This window comes from Mesoplodon bidens, assembly GCF_964165515.1.
Source record: "Mesoplodon bidens genome assembly, chromosome: 15".
NCBI classification, from domain to species: Eukaryota; Metazoa; Chordata; class Mammalia; order Artiodactyla; family Ziphiidae; genus Mesoplodon; species Mesoplodon bidens.
The window spans coordinates 24,657,136-24,676,480 of record NC_138171.1 but is presented as its reverse complement, the minus strand read 5'-3'; the positions used below and the strand labels follow the sequence as shown (position 1 = coordinate 24,676,480).

General features: G+C 40.7%; 1 protein-coding gene across 3 annotated transcripts in view; it reads right to left on the bottom strand.

Moving 5' to 3' along the window:
- PIGU (phosphatidylinositol glycan anchor biosynthesis class U) overlaps positions 1-19,345 on the bottom strand; it is a 577,582-nt gene that overhangs the window by 528,146 nt on the left and 30,091 nt on the right. For all 3 annotated transcript variants that reach the window (XM_081256796.1, XM_081256797.1, XM_081256798.1), the window contains exons 5-6: positions 15,608-15,717; positions 13,288-13,388 (exon numbers count right to left, since the gene is read on the bottom strand). In XM_081256796.1, coding sequence (XP_081112922.1) covers positions 13,288-13,388; positions 15,608-15,717 — 211 coding nt within the window. The remainder of the gene's footprint in view (positions 1-13,287; positions 13,389-15,607; positions 15,718-19,345) is intronic.

Here is a 19,345-nt window from a genome sequence, read left to right as displayed (position 1 = left end):
AATCATAGTTTCAATCTCATTACTTGTGATTGGTCTGTTCATATTTTCTATTTCTTTCTGATTCTTCCTTGGAAGGTTATAAGAATTTGTCCATTTCTTCCATGTTGTCCATTTTATTGGCATAGAGTTGCTTGTAGTCGTCTCTTAGGATGCCTTTGTATTTCTGAGGTGTCTGTTGTAACTTCTCCTTTTTCATTTCTAATTTTATTGACTTGAGCCCTCTCCCTCTTTTTCTTGATGAGTCTAGCTAATGGTTTATCAATTTTGTTTCTCTTCTCAAAGAACCAGCTTTTAGTTTTATTGATCTTTGCTATTGTTTTCTTTGTTTCTATATAATTTATTTCTGCTCTGATCTTTATGATTTCTTTCCTCCCGCTAACTTTGGGTTTTGTTTGTTCCTCTTTCTCTAGTTCCCTTAGGTGTAATGTTAGATTGTTTATTTGAGATTTTTCTTGTTTCTTGAGGTAGGATTGTATTGCTATAAACTTCCCTCTTAGAACTGCTTTTGCTGCATCCCATAGGTTTTCGATTGTTCTGTTTTCGTTGTCACTTGTCTCTAGGTATTTTTTTTATTTCCGCTTTGATTTCTTCAGTGATCTCTTGGTTATTTAGTACTGTGTTGTTTAGCCTCCATATGTTTGTGTTTTTTATGTTTTTTTCCCTGTAATTTATTTCTAATAAACCATAGCGTTGTGGTTGGAAAATATGCTTGATATGATTTCAATTTCCTTAAATTTACTGAGGCTTGATTTGTGACCCAAGATGTGATGTATCCTGGAGAATGTTCCATGTGCACTTGAGAAGAAAGTGTAATCTGATGTTTTCGGGTGGAATGTCCTATAAATATCAGTTAAATCTATCTGGTCTATTGTGTCATTTAAAGCTTGTGTTTCCGGGGCCGGGCTGGGTGGCGAAGGCTGGAGACGACCTCGCTCCCCGGCTCGGTGCAGCCGCCCCGCGCAGAGCCAGGCGCCGAGCGCTTCCGCCGCTTCCTCGAGCTCCCGGGCATTTATTGCGGTCCCAGCGCGCGCGCACGTGACATGAGCTCCCCCTCCTCGCCCACCCCACCTCTGCCCGGCCCTGGACGGGGGCCCGCAGCGGGAGCGACGAGAGGCCGCCCTGCTTCTCCCCACGCCCCTCACCCCACGGCCCAGCGAAGCCGGGACACTTGGCCTTTGTGCGTGTGCTTTGGGCTTCAGGGACCCGGGCGTGGAAGGTCTGGACCCTGTGGGAGGTGTATGCAAGGAGGTCCCCAAGTCCTCCCGCCCCTCACAGCTCCCCTGCTTTCGGAGGTCCTTCTCCTAGTTCCTTCCTGACTCGATGCTAAAACGGCTCTAACAACCTTACAGAAAAGGAGCTGCCCCGCAGCGGGCCTGCGGAGAGGGTGGAGGTGGGGTTAACACGTTGGGTTTTGGAGACTTAGAAGGAGAACTGGGGCGGGAAGAGGGGACTGGGGAGAAGGTAGGCTGGGGAGCAGAAGTCTTTTCCTTTTATTTTCTCTAGGGCATCACTTCCATTATCAAGACCCATTGTCTAGAATTGGGAAGTTGTTCTTTTTGGCTCCGTTGAAACCTCGATGATGATGACCAAATGGGGAAGGGGTTTCACAGAATGGTGGGTGATCTGTGACTCAGGATTACCTGACACTTGAGAGCTCCACTTCATGCATAAAATGCGTTGCATTCGGGTCCTAAGATGACCACAGAACTTTTTTTTTCTAATGATGTAATCATTTATGGAGTTGATATGAAGGGTAGGCTCAGTTAATTGATCAGCGCTACCTTGACAGGAATTCAAAATCCAAACCTAGAACAGGTAGTGAACTGAGTTTCGCTGTTGTTCACGCTATACTTGGAAGTAGGAAAATTACTCATTTTAAATTCACAAAGGCTCACCCTAATTAATGTGGTGCTCTTCTACAGGTATGTTTTTTATTAAGCATTTATTTAATTTACTTACCTTTGCTTCCCTTCTGTCGTGAGCCATGAACTCAATTTTTTTTCTCTAAATGCTAGCGTCTATGGCCTATGGTCAAATAAAGTAAAACATTCTGATAGTAATACCCAAATCATCCCAAGTTGCTACCTGTCTCTTTCCACACCAACCAATTACACTTTATCAGATCAAAAAATTCAAATCTAAGCCCCTGGTGAACGTGAGACCTTCCTTCGTCTCACAATATAGAAAAGAGACAAAAGGGAAAAAAAAAAAAAAAGCTTGTGTTTCCTTATTAATTTTCTGTCTGAACGATCTGTCCATTGGTGTAAGTGAAGTGCTAAAGTCCCCCACTATTACGATAGTTACGACAGTAACTATTGTGTTACTGTTGATTTCCTCTTTTATAGCTGTTAGCATTTGCCTTATGTATTGAGGTGCTCCTGTGTTGGGTGCATATATATTTATAATTGTTATATCTTCTTCTTGTATATTTTTAATAAATTTATTATTTATTTTTGGCTGTGTTGGGTCTTCATTGCAGCGTGCAGGCTTTCTCTAGTTTCAGCGAGCAGGGGTTACTCTTCCTTGCAGTGCGCGGGCTTCTCATTGCAGTGGCTTCTCTTGTTGTGGAGCATGGGCTCTAGGTGCACAAGCTTCAGTAGTTGTGGCTCGCAGGCAATAGAGTGCAGGCTTAGTAGTTGTGGATCATGGGCTTCACTGCTCCGTGGCATGTGGGATCTTCCCGGACCAGGGTCCGAACCCGTGTCCCCTGCACTGGCAGGCATATTCCTAACCACTGCATCACCAGGTAAGCCCTTCTTCTTGGATTGATCCCTTGATCATTATGTAGTGTCCTTCCTTGTCTCTTGTAACATTCTTTAAAGTCTATTCTATCTGATAAGAGTATTGCCACTCCAGCTTTCTTTTGATTTCCATTTGCATGGAATATCTTTTTCCATTCCCTCACTTTCAGTCTGTATGTGTCCCTAGGTCTGAAGTGGGTCTCTTGTAGACAGCATATATACAGGTCTTGTTTTTGTATCCATTCAGCCAGGCTGTGTCTTCTGGTTGGAACATTTAATCCATTCACATTTAAGGTAATTATTGATATGTATGTTCCTGTTACCATTTTCTTAATTGTTTTGGGTTTGTTTCTGTAGGCCCTTTTTTTTTTTTTTTTTTTTTTTTTTGCAGTACGTGGGGCTCTCACTGTTATGGCCTCTCCTGTTGCGGATGTGCAGGCTTAGCGGCCATGGCTCACGGGTCCAGCCGCTCTGCGGCATGTGGGATCTTCCCAGACCGGGGCACGAACCCGTGTCCCCTGCATCGGCAGGTGGACTCTCAACCACTGCGCCACCAGGGAAGCCCTCTGTAGAGCCCTTTCTTCTCTTTTGTTTCCCACTTAGAGAAGTTCCTTTAGCATTTGTTGTAGAGTTGGTTTGGTGGTGAATTTACTTAGCTTTTGCTTGTCTGTAAAGCTTTTGATTTCTCCACCAAATCTGAATGAGATCCTTGCTGGGCAAAGTATTCTTGGTTGTAGGTTCTTCCCTTTCATCACTTTAAATATATTGTGCCACTCCCTTCTGGCTTGTAGAATTTCTGCTGAGAAATCAGCTGTTAACCTTATGGGAGTTCCATTGTATGTTATTTGTCCTTTTTCCCTTGTTGCTTTTAATAATGTTTCTTTGTCTTTAATTTTTCTCAACTTGATTACTATGTGTCTCAGCGTGTTTCTCCTTGGGTTTATCCTGCCTGGGACTGTCTGCACTTCCTGGACTTGGGTGGGTATTTCCTTTCCCATGTTAGGGAAGTTTTCAACTATAGTCTCGTCAGATATTCTCTTGGGTCCTTTCTCTCTCTCTTCTCCTTCTGGAACCCCTATAATGCGAATGTTGTTGCATTTAATGTTGTCCCAGAGGTCTCTTAGGCTGTCTTCATTTCTTTTCAATCTTTTTTCTTTATTCTGTTCCACAGCAGTGATTTCCACCATTTTGTCTTACAGGTCACTTATCTGTTCTTCTGCCTCAGTTGTTCTGCTATTGATTCCTTCTAGTGTATTTTTCATTTCAGTTATTGTATTGTTCATCTCTGTTTGTTCTTTAATTCTTCTAGGTCTTTTTTAAAGATTTCTTGCATCTTCTCAATCTTTACCTGCATTCTTTTCCTAAGGTCCTGGATCATCTCCACTATCATTATTCTGAATTCTTTTTCTGGAAGGTTGCCTATCTCCACTTCATTAGTTGTTTTTCTGGGATTTTATCTTCTTCCTTCATCTGGTACATAGTCCTTGGCCTTTTCCCTTTGTCTATCTTTCTGTGAATGTGGTTCTCGTTCCACAGGCCGCAGGATTGTAATTCTTCTTGCTTCTGCTGTCTGCCCTCTGGTGGATGAGGCTAGCTAAGAGGCTTGTGCAAGCTTCCTGATGGGAGGGACTGGTGGTGGGTAGAGCTGGGTGTTGCTCTGGTGGGCAAAGCTCAGTAAAACTTTAATCTGCCTGTCTGCTGATGGGTGGGGCTGAGTTCCCTCCATGTTTGTTGTTTGGCCTGAGGCGACCCAGCACTGGTGCCTACAGGGTCTTTGGTGGGACTAATGGTGGACTCTGGGAGGGCTCACACCAAGGATTACTTCCCTGAGCTTCGGCTGCCAGTGTCCCTGTCCCCATGGTGAGCCACGGCCACCCCCTGCCTCTGCAGGAGACCCTCCAACACTAGCAGGTAGGTCTGGTTCAGTTTCCAGTGGGGTCGCTGCTCCTTCCTCCTGGGTCCTGATGTGCACACTCTTTTGTGTGCCCTCCAAGAGTGGAGTCTCTATTTCCCCCAGTCCTGTCGAAGTCCTGCAATCAAATCCTGCTAGCCTTCAAAGTCTGATTCTCTGGGAATTCCTCCTCCCATTGCCAGACCCCCAGGTTGGGAAGCCTGACGTGGGGCTCAGAACCTTCACTCCAGTGGGTGGACTTCTGTGCTATAATTGTTCTCCAGTTTGTGAGTCACCCACCCAGTGGTAATGGGATTTGATTTTATTGTGAATGTACCCCTCCTACCATCTCATTGTGGCTTCTCCTTTGTCATTGGACATGTGGTATCTTTTTTGGTGAGTTCCAGTGTCTTCCTGCCAGTGATTGTTCAGCAGTTAGTTGTGATTCTGGTGTTCTCCCAAGAGGAAGTCCTGAGGGATCTGTTAATATCTTTAAATATTATCAAGAGTAACAATCAGCACCACCATTTACTGAGCATCTAGTTCATGCTCCCACACTATGCTAAGTGTTTCACATGCACCATCTCATTCATTTTTTTTCCTCCTCATCTCATTCATTCTTTACATTTACTCTATGCAGTAGGGACTGTTTCAGTCCCCATGTTATAGACAAGGAAACTGAGGCCCTAAACAGTTAAGTGACTTGCTTAAAGTGATAATGCCAGGAAGTGCTAGAACTAGGATTCGCTACCAGATCTGTATCGACTGAAAAAAAAATGCACAACCTAAAAGTTGAGAGTTATGTTTTATTTGGCGGACAAAACTGAGGACTTAAGCCCGGGACACAGCATCTCAGATAGCTCTGAGAGACTGCTTCCAAAGAGGTAAGAGAGGCGCCAAGATGTATAGTAGTTTTTGCAACAAAGACCATGTAGTCAGAACATCAAAAGATTACTGTTAATTAGAGAAAACCAGGTATCTCACGTTAAGGAATTTAGCGCTTTTCTATGTATGGGAAGATGCAAGCATCTGGGCTCTCTGAAATCATTCCTTTGATATGCACTTCAGCTATCTGGGCCTGTGTTTTCTCATCCTGAGTCTCCTCAGTGTGCACCTTCGGGGGTGGCTGCAGTGGCTGACCTCTAGATGGGGAGCATCCTGTTTCTATCCTGAGTTCCCTCGGGGCTCATCATAGGGGCAGCTGTAATGTGATGGCTTGAGGGCTGTGACACATTTGTTTACTGATTTTGCAGGTAACATTTTTTCATTGACATCTGTCTGACATCACAGAAGCCTGAGCTCTTACTCTGAACCACCTCTGATAGTACTGATTCTTCTTTTTCCTTGGGAAGCAAGTCCTGTCACCCAGGCCTCTTTTGGTGGAATAAGGAGAGTCGGAAGGGTCCTTGGGCGGCAAACCTCAAGAATTTCTAGTCTGGAGCATCTCATTGTGGACAAACACCAACAGTGAATAAGCAGGAGTACCTATTAACACCTGTTTGTTTTCCTTTTGAAAGCCTAATGAAGATGGCTTCAGAGGGATGGAGTATTGTAATTCGCTCCTTCACCAAAGCCCCAACCTTTGAAGTAAAACCCAAGCTGCTCCACTAAACAAACATCAACCCTGCCTACAGACTTGAGTTTCCTGGCCAACACTCCAACAAGGACATCACAATACAATGGCCCAGGCTTTGTCCTGGCCTGTGGCTCTCAGCGTGTCCCAGGCAACCCTAGGCTGCCACAAAGGAAGTCAAAGGAGGGCAAGTAGAAGGAGTCAAGGGGACAAAGCAAATGAGGCCACTCCCTCCTGTGGGGGCACCTGCTCCACGGAAGTCTGGGGAGAGAGGTACCTAGTTTACTTCCAATGTCCCTGTCTTCTTATCAATCAATTTAATTTATTTTAAATTATGTGCTCATTGAAGAAACTTTGGGAAAAAACAGATATGAGGAGGAAATAAAAATTACTCACGAACTTACTCTGCAGAAACAAGTATTACTCTTTTGGAATCTATTTCTATTTGTATTGTAGTTTTAACATAGTTGAGATTATACTTTATTAAAATACACAATTTTGTATTGAGCTTTTAAAAAATAAATGTATCCTCACATAATTTACAATTATTTTCAAATACCATGTGCATGGGTAAACTGTATTTTCTTTAATTACATGGGCAAACCATGTTTTACTTAGCCATTCCTCTCTCTACTTTGAAGTATTTTCCAATTTTTCTAATCATTATAAATAATCCTGCAATTAATGACTTAGCATCATAAAGCTTGGTCTGTAATTCTGCACTACTTTAGGATAGGTTATCAAAATTAAAATTCATAAATCAAAAGAACAAACACTTGAACTACTGCCAAACTGCTTCCCAAGAGGGCTGTACTAATTTATAAGTCAACTTGCCATGTGGGAAAATGCCAGTTTGATAGCACTTTGCCAGAACTGAGAATTATCTTCTAAAATCTTTGCCAATTTGAAAGGGAATAAAAAACCACTTCTTTGTTATTTCAATTTGCTTTTCTTTATTAGTTATCTAAGGAGTTGAATATTTTTTCATAGTTTTTAGTCATTTAGATCCCTTCTTTTGCGAATTCTCCCAACCGTTTTCTTCTTTAAATAAAGAGTGAATTATTCCTTCACAAATTTTATTAAATATCTAATTATGTGGTACAAATGTGAAATACAGAAATATGACCTGCAGATTTTATAACTGAACTTTGTATATACTGCTAATAGGGATTACTAATATATTCAAAGAGAATAGTTCAGAGACCTAACTAAAATAGAATTCTTCAAATGTTTTAACAGATTAGAAATGTTACTTGCGACGGTCTCTACTTACAGCTGCCAACAATGGAAAATAATTTAAGTGTCCAGCAAAAGGGAAGGCCTGGGACCCCATGACAAATATACTTGAGGAATGGAAGTGGAGGTGGGGTGGAGTGGGATGATAAAAGACTTTTACTTCTCATTTCATATGTTTGAATTTCTTTTATTTTTACCAAGTACTTGAACTACTCCTAAAATTTAAAAAACTTAAGTTTTGATGTAAAGAAATTAACAAATGTGACTAATGTCATTCATGATTCATATGAAACAAGTAATAAAATTAAAACAAAATTGTGCATACAATATTACAAAAATGTTCATAAAATTCATTTGACAGAAATCTAGAGTGACATAATAAAAAAATGTTTTTCTGTGGAACCAAAACAATGTGGCTGCAAAGGAGTGACATATAACTTATTTACATTTTTTCCCCCAAACAAAATCATTCCATTGACTTAACGGGTCTTTTGAACGATGTTCTTAAAATGGCATACTTTACATTTTTGTGTGAGACTTCTATCATACACACCTCAGAGGGCATGTCTTTAGTCTTTCTACTTCTGTGCTCAGCTATTTTAAAGGTGACTTTTCCAAAGGCCAGTGCTCAATCCCTTCTGCCAGGCTGCCTCATACAGTCCTTACTTTAATGGACACCAGGCACCTTCATAAATGAGTCTACCTGAGCTGGACACTCTGGAAACAGGAACTGAGGCAGGGGATGTTCACAGACAGCAAAGAGTCATTTCAAGTAACTTGATAATAAGTTAAACTAAATGACCTACAGAAAGACTAACTACAACCACTCCAAGAGAAGCAATGTCTTATGAAGACCTAAGTCATTCCCAAGTGCCACCCTAGAAAAGGTAAGTAAACTCTAAGTAAAAGGTCCTGTGTACAACTTTTGAGTCTTTATTTCCTAAGTGTGCAGATTATTCAGCAATAATGTAGGGAAATAAGAGCTCTCATACACTTCTTATGGGAGTATAAGTTGGTAAAACTCTTGAAGGCAATTTAGTGATAAATTTCAGAAATCCTAAAGAAGGTATACATGCAGTGACACAATAATTCTATTTCTAGGACTTTAGAGTAAGAAAATAATTGAACATGCGTGTGACAATTACTGTTAGAAATTACATTAGAAAATTAACTGTATGGGAATTCCCTGGCAGTCCAGTGGTTAAGACTCAGCACTTTCACTGCTGTGGCCCAGGTTCAATCCCTGGTTGGGGAACTAAGATCCCAGAAGCCGCATGATGAGGCCAAAAATATTTAAAAATTAAAAATTAAAAAAAGAAAGAAAATTAACTATAGTATTATTTAAACAGCTGAAAACTGGGAAATTAACTAGATATTTAACAGTAGAAGTTGGTTAAAGAATTTCTATTTATTCATCAACACAACAGAACAGTAAGCAGCCATGAAAAATGACAGACTAAATGTTTACTGACATGGGGTAGACTGTATTTTTGGCCCCAGTTCTTAACCCCTCCCTATGTCCAGGTTCTTTGCCATATAACTTTGCAGTGTCCCCCCATTGTGGACAGGATGGAAATACCCACACCTGAGATCAGCCATATGTTATGTTTTGATCAATGCGATGTAAGCACATGTGATACAACCAGAAACTTCAAAAGCTCAAGCCTGATTGGGCTTGCTCGCAGTTGTGTCTCTGTCTTCACTATGAGAAGAATATGCCTAAATTAGTCCCCTGGTCCATGAGGATGACAGACATGTGGCAAAGAGCCCAGCCTAGATGAGCCAACTACAGTCAGCTGTTGATGCATGAATGAGCCCCGATGAAACCAACAAACTGCCTAGCCACATTCAACCTAGATCAGCTGACACCTATCTGACTTACAGACACATGAGCTAAGTAAATGTGTATTGTTGTTTTAAGCCACTGAGTTTTGGAGTGGTTTGTCAAATAACATTTTTGTGATGACAGTTAACTGATACAATATTTAAAAGTGTAAAAGAAAAATGAGGGAAAAATCTGGAAATATATACCTCCAATGCTAATAGACTTCTAGTGAAAAATGGTAGATTAATCACATGTATATCATCTTTCCCTCCAAAAACCTCACTAAAATGACAATAAAGCATTAAAAATAGTCTTAAATAACAAATTAACAGAAGAGACTATAGCAAAATAAATTTTAACATAATAGTGGAAACATTAAAAGCAGGAGGAAGAGGGATAAATGACTGAGCATTATGGAAGAAATTACAGCTCAATGGCCTGCAGAGAGGAATACCAATAAAAATCTGGCCAACTAACCCCACACAACTTCTGAGAGATCCAGCACCTTGAAGGTATCAGATACTACGGCAGGTGGGGGTAAGTTACAGAGATGAGAATCAAGCTGAACGTTTGTATACAGACCAGACAGAACCCCAGGTCTCACCTCAACTATGTGCAGCCAGGTGACTACCCCTACATACCCCATCCTTCTAACATTCTTAAATAATAAGCAGACAGCCAAGGATCACCATAAATAAGAGAAAATCTACCTATATGAAAGACAGAGCCCAAGCAAACAGAAAAAAAAAGGCGGGGCGGAGGGAATCCAGGAAGACAAAGAGATTATGGTTAGAACAAATGGAAACTGAAAACAAAAACAAAATCAAGAAAACTCAGAGAGATAACAGGATATCGTGGTGATAAAATAATAATGATGCTTCAAAGAAACAACTGGAGACCAAGAAAGAACTTAAATCAATAGAAAATAAAACATACAAATTAGATCAATTCAAAAAGTCCAATATCCAATAGACACCCCAAACGAGAGGACAGAGAAAACAAAGAGGAGAGAGAATTTGAAAAACAGTAGTGGAATATCTTCTAGAACTAAAGGACACTAGTCTCTATGTTGAAAGGGCCTACCAAGTACCCAGTAATGAATGAAAAAAAGAACCAAGTAGACATAGCATCATGAAATTTCAAAATACTGAGGATAAAAAGAAGATCTTAAATCTTTCAAAGAAAAAATTAGGTTATGTATAATGGCTTCTAACTGTCCAACAGCAACCAGGATGCTAGAACACAGTGAAGCAATGCCTTCAAAATTCTGAAGGAAAATTTTTTCCAGTCTAGAATTCTATACCTTGCCCCAGCTATTAATTTGGTGCTAAGTTAGAAAAACACATTTTTTCATGTGTGGAATGATTCAAAATACGTATCTCACACACCCTTTCTTAGAAAACTACTAGAGGAAGTACTTTAGCAAAACCGAGGAAAAAAATCAGTAAACGAAAAAAGGAATCCAGGAAAGAAGGGATACAATACAAGAGAATTATAAGGAAAAGTTCCACTATGACAGCTTTGCATCAAGACCAGACAACAACCAGGACAGATTGGTACAGAATGAAGGATGTGTGAGGCAGATCTCCAGAAAAATAATGGAACCAATAAACTATTTGATGTACTTAACATTTTTTTTTTAAACTACAGACCTACTTTGTTTTACTGTACTTTGCAGATACTGTGTTTTTTACAAATTGAAGGTCTGTGGCAACCCTGCATTAAGTAAGTCTATCACAGCCATTTTTCCAACAGCGTTTGCTTACTTTGTGTCTCTGTGTCACGTTCTGGTAATTTTTGCAATATTTCAATTTTTTTCATTATTATTATGTTTGTTACAGTGATCTGTGATTAGTGATCTTTGATGTTTCTCTTTTAATTGTTTGGGGGCACCACATGCCCATGATATGGCAAACAACTGATAAGTGTTGTCTGTGTTCTGACTATTTCACAGACTAGCTGTTCCCCCACCTCTCTCCCTCTCCTCAGGCCTCCCTATTCCTTCCTAATACTGAAATTAGGCCAATTAATAACCATACAATGGCCTCTAAGTGTTCAAGTCAAAGGAAGTGTTGCATACTTCTCACTTTAAATCAAAAGCTAGAAATAGGGCTTCCCTGGTGGCACAGTAGTTAAGAATCTGCCTGCCAATGCAGGGGACACAGGTTTGAGCCCTGGTCCAGGAAGATACCACATGCCGCGGAGCAACTAAGGCCATGTGCCACAACTACCGAGCCTGCGCTCTAGAGCCCGCAAGCCACAACTACTGAAGCCCGCGTGCCACAACTACTGAAGCCCATGCGCCTAGAGCCCGTGCTCTGCAACAAGAGAAGCCACTTCAATGAAAAGGCTGCACACCGCAACAAAGAGTAGCCCCCACTCGCCACAACTAGAGAAAGCCCACGCGCAGCAACGAAGACCCAATGCAGCCAAAAATAATAAATAAATAAAAGGGAAAAAAAGCTAGAAATAATTAAGCTTAGTGAGGAAGGCATGTCGAAAGCTGGGATAGGATGAAAGCTAGGCCTCTTGCACCAAACAGTTAGCCGAGTGGTAATGCAAATGTAAAGTTCCTGAAGGAAATTAAAAGTGCTACTCCAGTGAACACATGAATGATAAGAAAGCAAAACAGCCTTATTGTTGATATGGAGAAAGTCCAAGTGGTCTGGAGAGAAGATCAAACCTGCCACAACATTCCCTTAAGCCAAAGCCTCATCCAGAGTAAGGCCTTAACTTTCTTCAATTTTATGAAGGCTGAGAGAGGTGAGGAAGCTATAGAAGAAAAGTTTGAAGCTAGGAGAGATTAGTTCATGAGGTTCAAGGAGAGAAGCCTGTCTCCAGACCATAAAAGTGCAAGGTGAAGTCACAAGGGCTGATGTAGAAGCTGCAGCAAGTTATCCAGAAGATCTACCTAAGACAATTAAAGAAGGTGGCTATACTAAACAACGGATTTTCAATGTAGACGAAACAGCCTTATTTCAGAAGAAGATGCCATCTAGGACTTTCATAGCTAGAAAAGAGAAGTCAATGCCTGGCTTCAAAGCTCCAAAGGACGGGCTGATTCTCTTATTAGGGGCTAATTTTTTTTAACAATAAAGTATGCTTAAATTAAGCTATGTACATTGTTTTTTAGACATAATGCTATTGCATACTTAACAGAATATAGTATAGTTTAGACATAACTTTTATCTGTGCTGGGAATCCAAAAAATTTGTGTGACTCACTTTATTGCAATATTTGCTTTATTGCTGTGATCTGGAACCAAACCCACAATATCTCTTAGGTATGCCTGTATTGTTAGGCACTTGAAAGACCTAGCAGAGCAATTGGGGGGAAAAAGTGATTGGTACAGAAAGATAAAGCAAAACAAAAACAAAAACAAGCAAAAACCCCACAATTACTAACCCCAGAAAAAATAAAAGGTTGTACAAGAAAGAAAAAATAACCATAGTTATTACTTTTCCCAGCAGTGAATAATATATATACTGTCATAAAATACAGGTACCAACTACTGATTTAATCAAAGCTGTGACATAACTTCTCTAGGAAAACCAGGTAAAGGGGAAGTGAAGATATTGGTACAAGAAAGCTAAATCTTTATCTTCCATAATAAGAATACAATAGATAATATCTAAAATTTATAATTCATGAAACAGCAATATAAGGTCTTATTTAGAAATATGGAAATAAATACTAGCAAAAAAAAAAAAGTAGTTCCTTCAAAGAAGTTGAATGAGGGATGGGAAGAAAGGGGCAGAACACTGCTTTTCTCACTGTAAGCCTTTTAGAAGTTTTTGTTTAAACTATGTTAACAGTGACTCTCTGAGTGGTAGAATTTCAGGATGTTTTAATTAATTTTTTTCTCTTGGCTTATCTAAATTTTCTATAAAATTACTTGTGTAATTTTAAAAAATGTTTTTAAGTGTTGTATTTTTTTTTTTTTTTTTAATCCACAGCATAAGTGTTACAAAAGCCTGCACAAATTAGGGACTGAACTTTGTACTTTCCTTTGGGGCCTTACCTTTTATCGTGGTCAAAATGAAGAAAGCAATGAGGGTGTTGTTGATGGCACAGGTAGACTTGGCAACACAGGACAAGACCGTGTAGGGATTTAAGAGATAGCTGGGGAAAAACACACATATTTGGCATTAGTAATCCTGGTCAAAGGACCAGGGAGTCCTGGCCACCATAGCCAGGAAGTTTAAGAGGTTTACTAAAACCATACTCAAGGGAAGGCAACTTCTTAGAAATAAGTTTTCCTAAGTAAAAGAGGATGGAGTGGGGTTGTGGCCAGTGAGTAAAAGGCACTAAATATTCACTGCCTATTTTGTGCTATGTGTTATATGGAAAACCATCATATTTCATCAACACGGATCCTGTAAACCAGCTATAACATCATTCCCATTTTGCAGATGAGGAAACTGAGACTCAGTGGTTAAGTAGCCTAAGGTTTTACAAGCTAATAAATACATTCAAAATCAGGTCTTTCTGGCAATAAGCCTACATTTTTTATTACTTCAGCCTTCAAAAATGATAAAAATTCTACCAATTCCCACAGAGCCATATATTTTAGGAATGGTTACAGTTATCTCTGAAAACCAGGAAAGTACTGTTTCTTCAATCAGGTTCCTAAGCTCTGACATAGGTTACCCCATTCAAGAGGTGAGAGCAGCTTAAGTTTAGTCCTCTTAGCAGCCAAGCTATATCCACCAAGCCAGACCCAAAGGACAGAATAAGTAACTGCTGAATTCAGTAAGCTAGTGGCCATTGAACTTCACAGGACAACCTGAACTTCCACTGGGAGGGTATTAAACTGAAACAGTCTTTTCCTGAGGTGGGAAGGAATGGACTGAAAAAATAAATTTGAAATGCTGAATAGGGAAATCTTATACGGTCATAACTGTGTTTTTATTTATTTTTATCCTGCTTCCACAAAAGATTTGAGGCAGCTCAAATGAGAACAGATAATAAAAAGTGAGAGCAAAATTAAAGTACAAATAAAGAATCAAGACCAGGGAAAGCATAAATAAAAGGAAAAAGTAAAGGCTAGGGAAAGAAGAACAAATGGGTCTTCTACAACACTGCAGTAATCAGCTTTAAATCTGGCTCTGAGTTTCCTGGCAGACAAAGTGAAAAGAGAGACCAGTTACATAATTCTGATTATCAGATAGGAAGAAACATACCAGTGTCTCAGGGAGAGATTATAATTATTATGCGCAAATAAAGACCTTAAATCCAATACCTCTCAGAGCTGTAAGATTAGCAGTTCTAAAGCCAAAGGCCCAGAAATTGTTGATTTTTTTTTTCAGCAATTACAGATAGGCTTGTTCTACAACCTTGAAAGAAATGGCTGCTGCTATTACAAAACTACCCCCTGGAGACACAGGAGTCCATAAGGGATTCATAATGTTGCCATACCTCTGGTTCTATTAGGTAATTCCCACCAATATTTCTGAAATACATAGATATGAAACGATACCTCAAATGTGTTTGGTGGGAGGAGAAAAAAAGCCATTTCTAAATAGCAGGTGATGTTCAAGAAGCAGCTACGCAGCCACCTATCTGGAATACTGAATAGGAGAGTCACACACAAGGCAAAGGGTTGAATAAACTGTCCTCATAAGGCCCCTTCTAAATTTGAAGCTCTAAGGTCATGTTTTTCCATGAGGAAACTTGTCTGTCTTGTTTTACTGTGTATCCTTAAGAACTAGTATATTATTAACATTTACTATTAGTTGACTGAATAATTATTCCCATTTGCCTATCTCAGGAATATAAACAGGAATAACCTGAAAGAATTAAAGTTATAGGCAGCACTGGTACTCCTAAAGAATTCTTTCATAGAGCCTCAGTAAGTTCCACTCTCTCATACTGGTCATCCAGCTGGGATGGGTCTGTTTGGTACTTTTACTTCAGTTTTCTGAACTACAAATGGGGGACTAAATTGTACGTGAAATATAGGAGTTGCTTGAAATAACTGCTGCATAAAGATCAGAATTTTATGCAATCCATATATCACAACTGGAAAACTTTTTTTTTTTTTTTTTTTTTTTTTTAGAAACACTGGTTACAAAGAGGCTGGAACCAGATCAGCATCGAGTGAAAAAGCATTTGTGAAGGGTCGATTGTGCGTGTGCTTGTGTGAGGCTTTGTCCCAACAGAGACAGGATGGCTCTGTCTCTTTTCCTGGCCAGGAACCCAGTTGTGCAACAGAACTATAGCAAATACTTGATGACTAAGACTGCAAATCTCCAAAAATACAACAAACAACATGAGAAAGTCTCATCAGATTTTCCTCACATTTGTTGGCCCTGAGCCTTGTTTTGTCAGAGAATACTTACAAGAGGGCCACTTTCAGAGGGATGTAACGCATTTCCATAGGGGTTCGGATGAGTTCGGCCACATCTGGGGCATACTGGTCTAGTTCTAGGAGGAGTTTCTGCTTTTTAAACTGGAAAAAAAAAAAGACAAAACACATGAAACAAATAACTTCCCACTGCTTTTAGGATGAAGACAAAAGTTCTTCCGTGGCCCACATGGCCTGCCTGACCTGGCCCTACCTCTCCAGGGTCATTTCACACTCGCTCCCCACACCTCTCACTTTCTGGGTTCAAGCACCATGAACATGCCACTGCCCTCCTGCTCCCAGCTGTTTGCATTTAACCTAGAACAAACAACCTCTTCTTCTCTTTCCCTAGTTAACTCCCACATAATCTTTAGATCTTAAATTGTCACTTCCTCAGGAAGGCACACTCACTGCCCTGACTGTAAAAATCTCATAACACTGTTCACAGTTAGAACTTTTTTATTTATTTATGTGACTGACTATCTTTCTCCTTCACTATACTATAAGTTCCATGAGGGCAGAGACCATGTTTATTTGCCAATACCTGGCACAGTAAGCAAACAATAAATATCTGTTGAATGGCTAAATGCATGATTGAATGGCAAAGCAGTTTTTAGTCATTTTTAAGAGTTATCATCAGTGGCCTAAGGATTCCAAAGTTCCATCAAAGCGAAATATTTTCATGCAAAGTGGAACGATCCCCTGAATGTCACTGTGTCCTGGGTTTTCTTCCGAGCTCTCCTGTTTCAAGTTTTTGACTTCCACAGAGGAAGTGGGAAATGACCATGATGAAGAGAAGGAGGAGGAAGGCTGGGTGTGGCTGGGCAGCCAGAGAGTTTAGAGGGAGTGACATGGGGGTGGAAAGCTCTTGCCTTCCCCTGTGTGTGTCCCAACAAGTTCATGGGTGTGTTCCAGATTGAAAAAAAGTTAGGCAACCCTATAAGCAAACATGGGTCACACTACAGATAGAAAAAGCCTCTGAACCCCAAATGGGTAGCCCTGCTGATTTAATGATCTTAGATAGTATAAAATCAATGCTGCAACCTATTATAAAACAGAGTAATTCAGAGAAGTCAAAGTAGTGTGTGATTAATGATTTAAGGATGAAAACACAGATGGCAACAGAATACTGCATTACACCATTTACATAAAGTTAAAAGCATGCAAAATAACACTATATGTTACTTAGGTATATTTACAAATGCACAAAAAGTTAAGGCCATGTGTGGGAATGTTAAACACTAAATTCAGAACAGTGGTAACTGGAGAGGAGTAAGGAGACGAAAGTATCAGAGAGAGGCAACTATATGTAAAATGTTTTATTTTTTAAGCTGAAATAGGTTCACAGTATGTATTATTCTTTATATATTTTTGCATGTCTTAGATATTTTGGATATTTAAATTTTTAAACTAAAAAAAAATTTTTTAAGAGCCATCTTTCAGTTCAAAAGAAAATCCCAGGATCACCACAGAAATACAGGTAACCACAGATTTCTTGCAGAGGTTTAGGTAGAGGCTTAATCGAAAAACCTGAACAAACTTCAAAAGCCTCCCTTTGATCCTCTCTGGGAGTCCAGGTTAAGTGGTGGGAATTATCATCAGTAAGATTTATTCTGCCATTCACAGCTGGGGTTATTTAATTAAAAGGGCAAAATATAAACTAAGGTGTTTTTATCAGAGAGAAGGGGGTTGGCTTAGCAAACAAAGCAGTTAATGAGGACAGCTGCAACAGTGGTGGAAAACAGAGGCCCCACTAGCTAAGGGTTCTGGAGTTCTACTGCAAAAAGAAGGTCACCTGGAGGGTGTGAGAGCCACAAAGAAGACTGTTAAAAGTAAACAGGGGGCTTCCCTGGTGGCGCAGTGGTTGAGAGTCCGCCTGCCGATGCAGGGGACACGGGTTCGTGCCCCGATCCGGGAAGATCCCACATGCCGCGGAGCGGCTGGGCCCGTGAGCCATGGCTGCTGAGCCTGCGCGTCCGGAGCCTGTGCTCCGCAACGGGAGAGGCCACAACAGTGAGAGGCCCACATACCGCAAAAAAAAAAGGAAACAGGGAGTTCACCCAGGAGCAACCAGAGAGACAGATGGGAATACAGGCCCATTCCCCAGGCTGGAAGCCAGCCAGTAGGACTACAGTAAGAGATGCAAGCAGTTAAACAGGGATGTGTAGGCCCTGGGCAAAGGTGACACTGTGCCAACAAGGAAAGAATACTTCCTTGTAACCCCAATCTTCCAAAACAGAAAGATTTTATGAAAGGAGAGTCTCCACGAGAGAAGGGCAGTCAGGTCAGCAGTCCCCAGATTTGATGCTACTTTTCTTTTGTCTCCCCCCAGTCTCACCAGCACAGGTACCATTATGCCTGGCCTTAGAACTCAATATTGACTCAGATCCCCTAAGCACAGGCAAAATCCCTTTAAAACATCCCCATGCATCCAGTTAGAGACAGGAAAGTGGCTAAAAATCTAAGGAAAATTAAACACACACACACCAAGAAAATATCAGAAGAATAAAAATAAATGAGGGGCGTCCCTGGTGGTGCAGTGGTTAAGAATCCGCCTGCCAGTGCTGGGGACACGGGTTCGCGCCCTGGTCCGGGAAGATTCTACATGCCCACAGAGCAACTAAGCCCGTACGCCACAACTACTGAGCCTGCGCTCTAGAGCCCGCAAGCCACAACTGCTGAAGCCTGCACAGCACAACTACTGAAGCCCGCGCCTACAGCCCATGCTCTGCAACAAGAGGATCCACTACAATGAAAAGCCCGCGCATCGCAACGAAGAGTAGCCCCCGCTCGCCGCAACTAGAGAAAGCCCATCCACAGCAATGAAGACCCAACACAGCCAAAAATAAATAAATAAATAAATAAGGTTAAAGAGTACAATTTAAAATCCAAAGATAGGTATATTTCTAGGTATATTCAGCAGCCTCAACAACAATGAGATTTAAAGCAGAAGAGGTTAAAAGTGACCTAAAAAGTAATTACCTGAATGTGTTACCTCTGTAATCATTAATCAGCTTTTCCATATGTACGTTATATTTTAGCAGAAATTTTTGAATTAAAAAAATCTCCATGGCCGCCTGGAGGGGTGGGATGGGGAGGGTGGGTGGGAGGGAGACGCAGGAGGGAGGGGATGTGGGAACAGATGTATATGTATGACTGATTCACTTTGTTGTAAAGCAGAGACTAATAAACAAACAAACAAACAAACAAAAAATCTCCAGGGTGGAGTTTTCCTTCCATTTTACCCACTACCCCACGTAGCCATTTCCCCGTCCCTTGAAAGGTTGATTTTTGCAAGGACATAATTCCCCTACTCCAAATAAAGAGATTCTTCTAATCACTGAAGCTGTGTCTACACCCCTTTGCATCCCCAAAACCTATAGGTTGGGGGGGTGAATATTCCACCCCCACTGTATCTCCAACTGTTAGCCTCAGCACATTCCTAATTCAGGAACCTATCCTCCAAATTCACAACCCTCTAAGCATAGTAGGGGATACAGGTTTTTATCACTCCCTATCAAACCACCTGCAGCTTTCTAACATGAATTCTGAGTTCCAAATAAGCGCAGTCTCAGCAAAGGACAGACTAGACTAACATTGCTTCTGTCAAGTGAGGGAGATGTAAAATGTCATGAGAATCAACTGGTCACAATCAATCAGCATTCATATTCCACATGCTCAAGTTGGAGATTGGTGTGGGGCTGGAGTCTTCCCTCTCTGCACCATAGTTTAC